General features: G+C 39.3%; 1 protein-coding gene across 1 annotated transcript; it reads left to right on the forward strand.

The window, feature by feature from the left end:
• Window positions 1-7,647: 7,647 nt before the first annotated feature.
• Window positions 7,648-9,531, forward strand: CDA1 (cytidine deaminase 1). The gene has a single exon (XM_086804661.1). The coding sequence runs from the start codon at window positions 7,728-7,730 to the stop codon at window positions 8,985-8,987; it is 1,260 nt and encodes a 419-aa protein (XP_086660787.1). The 5' UTR covers window positions 7,648-7,727; the 3' UTR covers window positions 8,988-9,531.
• The last annotated feature ends 3,458 nt before the right edge of the window (window positions 9,532-12,989 follow it).

Raw genomic sequence — 12,989 nt, forward strand, 5'->3', positions numbered from 1 at the left:
TGTTAAGCACAATAATCAATTAACATTCAAAAAATTCCGTTCTTCTTTTTTATGAGAAGAATTGGAGCATCAAATGGCAAACTATTAGGTCTAATCAAACCCCTTTCTAAAAACTTATTTACTTGTTTTTGGACTTCCTTTTGTTCCATTATGCTAACTCTATACAACGATTTACAAGGTGGAGACTTTCCATGCATTATCTCAATTTATAGTGCTCTGGTCTAGTTTTAGGAAATTCCAGGAGGTAGTTTGTCTATGAAATGGATGCTGAGATGGACTACCTATCAACTGATTGACTAACACCAAAAGAATCTTTTCTTTCTTCCCTTTTCTTTGATGAGTACGACTTAAAAAAGGACTCAATTCTACTTTAGGTTGACACTTTAGATAGATTTCTTTAGCATTTCATCAACCAAATGGTGTTTGAGTCATAGTCAATCTTTGGGTTATATTGATGCCTCCACGGTATCCCAAAATGATGTCTACCCCCTGAAGTGCCCCCTACAGTGGAGCTACTATAAATTCTTGTTTTTCTTCAATAGTTTGATTTTAAAACCTATGTCCTTCACCTTTATACTTGGTACTAGTGAATGTAACTTTATAACTAGAAGTTATAGCTAGAAGGTGTAGAACTTAATTATAACTAGAAAGTGTAGAACTTTGATTTAAAGCCCTTAGTGCCTTTTCAAAAATGAAGTCGTGTGTGCTCCCATCATCATGGTATTATTACTTCTTGACATTCTTCCTTTCATCTTTAATAAAGCATGATAATTTTTCTTGCATCTAGAATGAATAGTCGTAATCAAACTCACCCTCTTTTTGGAAGGATTCATCCTCTTCCTCATCTTTGTTAAATAGTCGCAATAATCAAACTCACCCTCTTTCTTGAAGGATTCATCCTCTTCCTCATCTTTGTTGATCATATATACTCGATACATGTCCTTCTTTATGGTGCAATTGTAGCATCACACATTTCTTTTACTTTCCATTGGAGGTTTTTGTGGCAACTTCATTTCTCAAAACATCTTTTCCTTTAGAAGTTTTTGAAAAATAAGGTGGTTTAGAAGACTTTGAAAAGATGTGTTAGATGCTTGTGCTTCTCTAGGAATACCATTGTTTCTTTCATAGTTAAAGCTAAAGAGATTTCTTAACTAAGAGTGTAGATAAAACATGTTCACATCAACTCTAATAGTATAGTTGATTCCAACAATAAACTTTCACCTTTGCTTTCTCTAGCTAACCTTTTCAACAACTTGGAATTGAAGAAATAATTTCCAAAACTTGTCTACATAAGCAGCCATGTTTTCTTTCTCTACTTGATGCAAGGTATCCTGTTACCAGTGAGGTGATAGGCCAAGTGGTGAAGGTGTTTGCCTAGGACCAAGAGGTCCTAGGTTCAAACCCCTGAGGTGCTTCCTCGACAGCATCACCTATGGCGAGCGTTCATGAGCAGTGAAAAATGGTAACTACGGGGGGATCTTGGGCCTAAGGCTAGTCAAGGGGTGAAGAGGTATCCTATTGTTGCCTTGCTCTAGCCTTAAAATGAGAAAGCAATAAAGTTTCCTTGAGTAACGTCTAGAATTCTCTCCATGTCTTAGGCTTATGCATGCCTTTGCTTGACATCATTTCACATAAAGTGCCAGCACCTCCAAAGAGTGGTTGCTTGCACACTTTATGTTATACCTCTCATAAAATTTCTCTTGAGAAAATTTCTATCCTAAGAAAAGTAATCTAGCTAGCTAATCCAAGCGAATATGCACCCCAAATGTTTTTTTAGGGGTATTTAATTTATTATTGCATTTACGCATCCAACATGTGTTAAGGTTTGGGCTGACACGTGTTGGATGCACGTATTTGTATTAAGGTTTTTTAAAGTAACTTTCCATGCAATGTTCGCCTGGTTCCGTTCGTTGGGCTTCTGGAGCGAGTCATCATCACCGATTTTTCTGTTTCTAGGTCTTCTGGAATGGTATGGCGTAACCTTCCCCTAATTCCGTTCGTTGGTCTTCTGGAGCGATTCATCACCGTTTTTCGTGGTTCTGTCTCTTCTGGAATGGTATGGCGAGCTATTTTTCTTCATGTGCTTGTGGATTTTGTTTGTGGCCTTTCCACATGATTACTCATGTGAGCGCAATTCTGATGCTTATTCCGTTCTCGCCTCTCATGGTGGCAGGTTACGGTTCTTGTGCCTATTTAATGAACGTTGTGTTTGTCTTTTTGGTGTATCTATTTGGTATCACAGTTTGTATACTTGCCTTCTGTACGATTTGTGTGATCCTGTTCTGTGAAATGGCTCCTAAAAGGAAAGCCATGAATGATATCACCAACTTTATGTGTGTTGATCGTCGTCCTTCTACTTCGGCTTGTCCTCAAGGATATCCCTCCGCCATGACAGTTTCTGGTGTCTCTGGTCATCATTCAGATGGAGTTGCTGCATGCATCTCAAATTTTCGATTGCCCTACCGCATCTACTTTGCCTAGAGACATCTCTGTGGGGCCCCGCATCACTACTCCACCAATGGGCCTTCTGGAGTTCGTAATCTTCGTGCAATGAAGCAAACAGCCAGATCGTCTGGTATGTAGTTGCTCGTTTATTTTCTGTTATTATGTTCTCATTTTTTTCCCCGCCTCATTCATTGAATTGTGTTCCTGTTCGGTATGCAGGAAACTAAATAAATGTGTTTGTAGTTGGTTGTCCACATGTGTGAATCAATAAACGAACGTTCCTATTTTGAAAAAAATGTCTATGCTCCACTAAAATTCAGTCGACATTGTATGTTCTATTTTCGTCTATGTTATGCACATAAATAAATTGATGTAGTCGAGTGATAAGCAGTTTGTAAATTTTCAATGTTTTTTTAAAACATTTTTAAAAATGTGCATTTGCATGGTTGTCCACATGCGTGAATATATTCCATGGTATGTTTCTGTGCCCTGTGTAGAAAAAAAAATTAATACACGAATGTTTTTTTTTTCAAATGTCTTTGTTCGGGTCATAAGGTTAGAAAGATTTTAGCTTCTCTTTCTGTCCGCCATGCATAATAATAAGATATTTATTTTCATTTGTTTATTTTCCTTTTTTTAGTCTAATTTTTTAATTATAAATGTCCATGGTTCCACTTGATTATGTAGGGTATTATTCCTGTCTGCTACGCATTAAAAAAAAATCCATGTATTGCAGTCATACGCACTCCATTTTTTTAAAAACATTCTTTAAAAATAACGAACTCATACGCACTTCATAAGGCTACAAATATTGTAGGACATGTTTCTGTCCGCTATGTAGAAAGAAAAAATATTATTATTTATTTATTTATTTGCATCCTCTAAAGTGAATAAAAATGCACATTGTGCAATTAAATAAGAGGCACAATTTGTAGTTCATAAGACTGTAAAGCCTTTATGTTGTGCTCTAAATGTCATTTGTGTAAGATTTCAAACGATAATTATTTGAAATGTCTACTCTCGTAAACTGCAGGATAGAGAAAAAAACCAGGTTGTTTGAAGTGTCTGTGACTATAGGTATTGGGAATGGTGATATTAAATTGTCTGTGACTATAGGTATTGGGAATGGTGATATTAAATTGTCTTCCTGGGAACCATTAGAAGAATTGATTAGAATGGAATGTTTTAAAGGCCTCTTTGCTCTAGAGAAAGGGGGCACATTGAATCACTTACACTTTCAAATGGTGGCTAGTTTAATGGCATCATCGTTAATTAGCATAGGCAAAACCATAAAGAGATACTTGGGCTGGGATCTGTTTAAACCTGGAGGAGGCCTGGTGATGTGTAGAGGCCTTCAACAGATTAGGATGCACACACTAAAAGGAATGATAGGCTATTGTATGAAGGATTTGCACAAGCCACACTTTAAATTTTTCTCACACAACATCTCAATCGAAGAGATAACAAGAGGTAGACAGCTATATGCTTTGTATGGCTAAGCAAAATTAAAAAATAAGGTTTGCCTATCGCTTGTAAACTTATTTGAGAGGGCATATGTATATATGGACAACTACATAGCCAATAAACTACGAGCCTCATGTTGCAAAGCACACTTTTGAAGATGGTACGTACAGGTAAATACTACCCGGCTGCTTCATGGATCATTCCCAAAACTGATTTCGGCATGAACAGGCAAAGATCGGCTGCTGTTTGGAAAGTAATGAAACTCCCTCACCTGACCCAATGTATCAACATCAAAGAAATTTTCTTCTCGGAAGAACCTGGCAGAAGATATTTCAACCAGATGAATACTCGAGCCCAACATGAAGATGAAGGCAGCGACAACATGAAGATGAAGGCAGCGCGACAACACTGAGGAAGAACAATATGTGAACAACAATGAGCTGGGGACTCGCAACAGCCCGATTGTGGTTGATGATAATGTGCCAGAACAACAACAACAAGACTACAACACATCATTTCTTTCCTTGTGGGAAAGGACTGCAGACTTCAAAAGATCTATTGTGGAAGGACATGGTTTTGTACCTCTATCTCTTGAAGTGTGTAAATATGTGGGCCTCACTAAAGAAGATGGTTGTTTTCTATAGATTTTTGATAAAAACTCACTTTCAAAGTATGCAATGTACAGTGCCCCACTTGTAATGAAGCTGTTTTGTTTGATGTATTATACAAGTCAACTTTTTCCCCGAAATGTACTTCTCTCTTTTCTTTATATTGTATTACTTCGGTTATACCAAAAGAGTGCATATAAACATCTAACGTTTTTTCCCCCGTAAAGTTTAGGACCTTAGCCATGTATATTTGAAGGTTCTTCTTTTTTCAAATTTATGGCCTTAGTCATATACATCTAAGGTTCTATATTTCTCCAAAAGTTCTTTTTTCCCCCTAAACTTTATGACCTTACCTCATCTTTATTTTTTTCCTGAAAAATTAAAGCACCGCCAACAAAAAATTAATTAATAGTCAAATCGTAATTTTTTTTTGGATCCTTACCATTATGTTTTATATTAAGGTTCTAATTTTTTTTTGGATCCTTACCATTATGTTTTATATTAAGGTTCTATTTTTTTTCCAAAGCTCACAACCTTAGTCTAACTTTAATTTTTTTCAAAAATTAAAGTTGCACCAACAAAAAATAATAATTAATTAATAGAAAAGAGTGAATAAGCACCCAAAATGTTTTTTTGAATGGTTATTAATTAAATAAACTTTTGAATCCTTAGAATAATTATTTTAAGCTTGTAAATTATAAGGTTCACAAATAGTATGTTTAAAATTTTAAATAGTATGTTTTCAAAAAATGGAAAAATAAAATAAATTAATTAAAGATAGTTAAAAGTCAAAAATAGGATAGCTCTTTTACTCCTGGCTTGTCGACTCTGATTTATGTTGTTGAAGGCGAGCATGGAGATTTTTGTTGAAGGCATAACTTTCGATCATTATATCAAACCCGTGGGTGGCCAGAGCATAAATCCTTCCCTTGAAAAGAGGCCGGAATTCTTCACTTTAAAATTTTCCCATCATTTATAATTTTGTGATGTTTTTTCTCTTCAACACTTGGGAATTGGGGAATATTTTCTTGGAGAATTAGAAAAAGGTTAAGGGGACTTAATGAAATTTTCAGTAGAATCTCATAAGAGAAAAGCTTAATGAATAAAGATTAAGCATTTTTCTTTCGCCAAGGTTTTGATGTAAAGCATATTAAGGCTTGTATATCCGAAAGATTTGATGTATGGGCTTTAAAGGAGCATGAAAAAGCCTTTTAATACTTTAATAAAGAGCTTAAGATTTAATACCTTTGATTGGATTTAAGCCTTTTACCATAAAAAGAAGCAAATGATGATTTTTATGAAAATTGCAAGGAGGGAAAATGGCAAACCATAATAGTTTTAAAACAATATAAATAAAGACAAGTTGGAAATGATATAAATGCACTAAGGATAAAACATTACATCTTTCATTTTCAGCCCATTTGCACACAAGATAGGGCAAACCATACTAGTTTTACAACAGTGCAATGGAATAATCTACCTCATACTTCATAGAGTTTTCTCTTATAACCTGATATATGGAAAGATAATGTTATTTTGCGAGACTCCTTATTCATAATAACATTACTTTTATTAGAGGACAAGAGATTGAGTGTTCAAAAATGGATATTCTCACAACACAGTCATCCGAGAGAGAGAGAGAGAGAGAGAGAGAGAGAGAGAGAGAGAGAGAGAGAGAGAGAGATCACTTTTAGTTGATCTTCATTTCAATGAAATTTCTATTTTAAAAAAAGTAAAGCAGGTTAAGAGCTTTAGTATCCATAAAAGGTTTTCTAAGAACACACTAAAGGGAAAGCATGAAAATAAATCCCACTATGAAAGGTTTTCTAGGGGACACACTTCAGGGAAAGCATGAAAACAAACCCCACCATGAAAAGTTTTCTAGGAGACACACTAAAGGGAAAGCATGAAAACAAACCCCACCATGAAAGGTTTTCTAGGAGGTAGAGAGTTATCACCTTTAGTTGATCTTCATTTCAATAAAATCTCTAAAGAAAAAGTAAAGGACTTTAAGAGCTTTATCACAAGAAACTTAAATTAGTATCCACCAAAGGTTTTCTAGGAGACACACTAAAGGGAAGCATGAAAACAAACCCCACCATGAAAGGTTTTCTAGGAGGCATACTAAAGGGAAAGCATGAAATAAACCCCACCATGAAAGGTTTTCTAGGAGGCACACTAAAGGGAAAGCATGAAAACAAACCCCACCATGAAAGGTTTTCTAGGAGACACACTAAAGGGAAAGCATGAAAACAAACGCCACTATTAAAAGTCACCACAAGGTGGCTAATTTGTTCTAGCTATCCTACAAAGACTAATCTCAATAATTTGTGCTATAATGTTATTGATGTTGATAGAGTATTGATAATGAGTTATAGTCTAGCAAACAAGCCTTCTAGGGCTTTGATTGAGTGGGTAAGCTTGGTGTTGAAAATGTAGTAGTTCTATTTTAGAAAGATAGGCAACCTTTACCAACCATTTTCATGTTGAATTTGCCGTGGGTTTATCCCACATTAGATGGATGTTTCTTATGCACAAAGGAATGCTAATGATTGATATGAAGTATTATGTGTGGTGCTTGATTTGGCCCTTGGAAAAAACTATGAGATTGCACCAGGCTACATTTAAATGGAAAGCATGAAAATAAACCCCACTTAAAAAGTCACATACATGACAAAAGGATCAGAGAGAAAGAAGGAGACAACACAAGGATGATGAGAAGAGAGAGAGAGAGGGTAGCGCGTAGATGATTGATATAATTCTTCCAACAACTGCCACACCCTCAAATCGTGAATGAAAGGTTTTATACCAAAAATATATATTTCTGTACAATACATTACAAATTAGATTATAAAGTATAAGGTGTTAGATATTATAAAGTATAAGGTTCCATTTCAAGCAGAACCAGCATTAATTAATTAATGTAACCCAAAAACACATTTCGGGTGAAAATAATATTAATTCGGGTATATATATTTGCATTAAAAAGTTCTTTTAAGTTTTATAGCTTTCACGAAAAGATGTGTAAAGCGTTCCTTTGGGAGTCGTTGTCTCATACACATAGGGCACATGCCAGCATTTGGCCTCTTTCGCTATACACGTAGGAGCCTTAATGTGAGCGCTCTGTCTCTCTCTCTCTCTCTCACACACACACACACACACGCACACATCAAGCAGTTTTTTCTGAGCCTCGTCCTCCTCTCCAGCTATATGGCGAAACGCCCGTCTTTCGTCATTGAAGAGAGCGAGGTGCAGGCGATGCTGGCCTCGTCGGGGCTGTCGATGGAAGCTTTGCTGAGCAATCTGGTGGCGCCAACCAAGGCCCTCGCAAGGCCGCCCATCTCCCGGTTTTTCGTGGGGGCGGTGGGCCTGGGGGGGAGCGGTCGCGTCTTCCTGGGCGTCAATCTGGAGTTTGCAGGCCTGCCGCTTAGCAATTCGGTTCATGCAGAACAGTTTCTGGTGGCCAACGCCGCCCAGCACGGCGAGCGGGACCTGTGCCTCGTGGCCGTTTCTGCCGCCCCCTGCGGCCACTGCCGCCAATTCCTTCAAGAGCTTCGAGGGGCGCCAGATCTCCGCATCCTCATTGCTGACGCCGCTGCCGAAACACAGACCCTCGCCCACTTCTTGCCCCACCGGTTTGGCCCCAACGATGTCATCGCAGGTGAATTCCCCCTCGTCCTGGAGCCCCATGCCAACGGATTGTCTCTACACCCACGACCCTCCGATCACAAACTAGGGTTTTCTCTGAATCATCACTCGCCATTTGATCCTAAATCAGAGTATGACAAATTTGGGCTTTCTCCGCATGCCACACTAGAGTTTTGTCCTACTGCCACATCGGGGTTTTCTCCACATGACACATCAAGTTATGCCCCTCATGCAACATCAAATGACAGGTCTGGATTTACTCTCCATTGCACATCAGGGTGTGTCCTGCATGACACTTCTGGGTATGCCCCACATGACACACCAGACTATGCCTCGCACGATCACCTCTCGTCCCGTGGAAAGCCAGGGTTTCCTGACATGGACTGCAACTGGAACACAGTAAGCAATGCCAACGATCATCGGCTAGCTTGTGATATGGTTGAGAATCATTGTGAGAAGGCTCGCAGCTGCACGTGTCACAATGGCACCTCCATAGCTAATCTGAGAGCTGCTGCCCTTGAAGCTGCCAATGGCTCTCATGCACCCTATACCAATTGCCCTTCGGGAATCGCTCTTCTGACCCATAAGGGCAAGATTTACAGTGGTTCGTACATGGAATCCGTGGCTTACAATCCCAGCCTTCCCCCTCTGCAGGCAGCTCTGGTGGCCTTTGTTGCAAGAGATGGAGGCAGCTATGAGGACATTGTGCAGGCGATCCTTGTGGAGAAGGAAGGAGCAGCAGTGCAGTTTGTGGAGACTGCTCAGCTTCTACTACGGAAAATTTCTCCCAGTTGCAGGTTTCAGGTCCATTATGCATTATAAAAATATCTTCTCCTCCACATTTTAGTTTCCTAGGAGAAAGGGGAGGAAAATCTTTGTAAATTGGGGCCCTCTTCCGGAAGCACAGGTGAAGGCCTTCAGCCACAGGGTTGCATTGTGTATAGTACTTATATTTTCCATTCATTGTGATTAGTACTTTTATTTTCCATTCAGTAGTTTTCATCAACACCTTGGTCTTCAAATTTGATGTAGGGAATAATCTTATACAAATTGGTTTACCTTTGACACTTTTCAGAAGTTCCATGGCCGCTTCTGACATAAGTGAAGCCCCATAAGATGTGGGCTTTTGTAATCCTTCACCTGCTGGAGTAAAATAAGTTAACTTGAGTATCCAAGGCGTTCAGAAAGTGTTCAAGATGTTTCCAGTTCCTTGTTGGATGTAAGCGTTAGCATTGGCTGTTACAAAGGCAGTAGTAAGGTCAAGGATCTCCAGAGATGCCTGCCTTAATTATTATTTAAATTCAATAGTACTGTTAAGGAAACATTTCAGCATATGGCATGCCCATTGATGCCATGGTTTTGTGTCAATCATTCCAATGAGAACCATGCGATTAGTAAATTGATGCCATGGTTTCGTGTCAATCATTCCAATGAGAACCTGCGGTAGTGGACTAAAGTCTGGCTGGCTGCATGTAGGGGTAATTCAAGGGGCTATGAGCAAAAACAGGGCGGAGTGGGGTTGCATGAAGTAGTGGAGGCGAATAAGACGGTATTTGACAAGAATAAGCTTTGCAAAGTATAGCACAAAGATGGTGTTTGCAAAAAGGTTTTGTGAGGCTGTGAGATCATCTTTGCTATGAGCTTTGTGTTGTTAATTGCAATGCTTTGGTACTGGCACTGGCTATATCCCACAGGCACAAGGCACCCAAATTTTGAGCTTGCATTTGCACTGGACTACTGAGCAACATTAGCTAGGATGTGCATCCTCTCCTTTTAAATAGGTAAGGATTTGATGTGCATCCTCTCCTTTTAAATAGGTAAGGTATATTCAGTTTCGGAAGGAAAACCAATGATGAAATACATGCTCAATGGTCATGTTGGGTAGATAGATGGATATGGCGTAGTTGCCACCAATGGTATGTGAGATGGTGTATGAAAGATGAGATGATAGTCTATCTCCTTTTATTTTGTTTTTGGAATCTTCTACATTTTCATATTCTTTATCGAGAGGTTTTGGACTTACTCACAAATACCTTGTATTCTTTGATGACAATCAGTGATGAAAAACACAAGTAACTTTACAACACTAAATGGGGCATGCCATTGCCAACATGAGGACATGCATAATCCAAGTTGATTGCCATGTTTGACCTGGGAATGTAACACAGGTATAATTCTTTTTAAAATAAAACTTCATGCAGCACATCTGATAAATGTATGTTGAATCACTCGAATGATCATGGAACTATGAAAGTCTGCCAACAACTTACTCCTCTTTAATATTCCTTGGGAAGTGAAAGAATAGAGGCCAGTTTGATTAGCAACCTTGCTTTTCTATGTTAAAAGTGTTCAATTATAAGTGTGATAGCTAACTTCAATCGGCTTTTCTATGTTAAAAGTGTTCAATTATAAGTGTGATATCTAACTTCAATCGGCTTAGCATTTAAAATTTTGAGTTGGGAAAATGGAAAAGTTGGATATATTGTCCAACCTGATGAATATACCATGAAGATAATCTATGTCTTTTGACAGCTTTTAATACAAAGCTAGAGTGAGGGAGTGTTAGTAATGATGAGTTTGAGGTATGTGAGAGAGCCTCTCCTACAATCATTTTGGAAAATTATATTAATCCTATTGATCCAAATCAACCTTAGAACTCCATGTGTGGCGACTTGGATCCCTTCAAAGGTGGAGCCCATGAGACGTGTGTTTGTGTATTTCCGTGTATCTTGAATCCAATTCACGAAAGACATTGTGAAGGCAGTGATCCCAGGACATAAATGCTAGGGAATTTCTCCAAGTTGCAAACCCTAACCCTTATTCCTACTCCCAAGCACATGTGATGAAGCACTTCTAGAAGCAAGAGACCCTATCATTAATCAATTCTTTCCCAATTATAATCCGGCCTTTGGAGTGCTCTTGCATCAATGACTTGAAATCTGCACTCCAACTGGTTATTTCCAATGAATATTTTAGTAATGAAATACCCAACACTCTTTAGACACATTTCATGTGAGATTTCAATGTAAGTGCTTTTAGGTGTGTGGGTTTTCCAAACCTCCAAGAATATGAGATTGGTGTGGACCATAGGATATATGTGGGCTTGTCACCTTTGGAGACCATTCTCAATCGAGAATCCATTCTTGGTGGGTTTGCTTCTTGTAGGGCAGGTCAGGGGTGGTTGAAGACTTACCAGTTTTTGTGGGTGAAAGAGTACCCTTTGTGGAAGCAATTGGTGTTGGGGCAAGGATCGGATATGGTGGACTCCCCTTCCCAGAGGATCATCATTACCTTTCCCATGGGAAGCTCAAGGGTAGCAACGTTGTCAGTTGAGTTAATTGCACATGGGGTGTTCTTGACTCAGCTCCCTCCAAGGATGACTGGTTCTTTAGTCTCACCCGTGGAAACCATATAAAACTTACAAGCCAATGGGGTAGAGACAATATGTACCATTTGTGCAAAATACCCAAGGCTTTGCATTCATTTTCCACTAGGCAACTGAATTTTAGCATGAGCACTGTGAAACGATGGTTTGCCTAGGGAGACCCATGTGTCCCATGGCAAAAGATTGTAGCTAGCTATTGGAGACAGCAGGGCACGTTTTTTTTTTGGCATATTTTTGCCAAAGGGGAAATCTAACCATACCCAACGGGTTACGGGTTTGTGTTGGGGGAGGTGCGCTCACACTCATGGTGTTAAGAGAGGCGGAGGGCTTGTAGGGTTCATGAAGGTATTGGTAGGTTGGGATGACAAATGTCGTTTCTTATTTGCGATTTGGGAGTGTATCAATTGTAGCTAGGATTTGTAGCCAGTCTTGGTCAGCCTCGTCGTCCATGACATAGCGACTATGTCTGGCTCCCACTTGTCATCAAGGATTTGGTGACAAGCTTGGCAAACAAGGAGATCGTTAGTCGTGGATGTGGTCACGAAATCTTTTGTGAAGGGACCTTTCATCATGGGAAGTGCCTTCCATGTACATAGGTTCACTTTAACCGTTTGATCCCGTTTGCAGAGGTAGACATGATCTGTGGCCCAGTCATGGACCATTCATGTGAGTCTCATGAAGGCCTTCCTAGGATGCTATCATAGCCACTGTGAGTAAAGTCCATGACTACAAATGTGTGTTTGAAGCTCATGTACCTCAATGCCTTTAATCTTGAGGTAAGTTTAATAGTCCAAAGAGTTTTGCGGTTGTCCCGTCTGCTAGCCTTATCACCAATTTGGTGTCATCCAAGGGTGGTTCTATTTTTCCTAGCACTTCCTTGTGATGATGCTTATGCTAACCCCCCATCCCAAATGGCCGTGACCACATGTCCTTTGTAGTAAGTGGGCAGGGTTGCATTTGTGTCATCACTTTCAAAGTAGTGACCTAGCGCATTTACTTTAATTGTTGGTGCGCCTTTGGGTTGTTGGCTTTCAGGACTATGTGGCTTAGATTCATCTGAGGAATCTTAGCTGTCCACTTCCTTTATGGGAGCCTGTAGTTTCTCTTCCATCAAATCCCTGAGGTCATTTCATAAATTTAGATTCCCTTGTAAAGGTTCCAATGGGAATTTGGATTTGCGATGAAAGAAAGGCTGATAGGCCAGCAAGGTCTTGTTGATGTGAGGAACTCCATTTTCAGGGCCTAGTTCATAGGTTGGACCGACAATGGTGTATGGAAGTTCAATTTGGTCCTTGTTTGATAGGGTTTGAGGTTGAGACTTGGGTGCTAGGAGGGTGAAATACTTCAGTAAATTTTGTGTGGGCACCTTGTGAGATTTTGTCCAACTTTGTGTCAATGTCGGCATCGAGTTCTTTGATGTGAACGTGGGATTTGGTCTT

This window comes from Cibotium barometz, chromosome 11 (genome assembly GCF_041138505.1).
Source record: "Cibotium barometz isolate CiBa-2024 chromosome 11, ASM4113850v1, whole genome shotgun sequence".
NCBI lineage: Eukaryota > Viridiplantae > Streptophyta > Polypodiopsida > Cyatheales > Cibotiaceae > Cibotium > Cibotium barometz.

Excerpts from the sequence above, each read along its gene's own strand:
- CDA1 (XM_086804661.1), top strand. The coding sequence starts at position 7,728 with ATGGCGAAACGCCCGTCTTTCGTCATTGAAGAGAGCGAGGTGCAGGCG.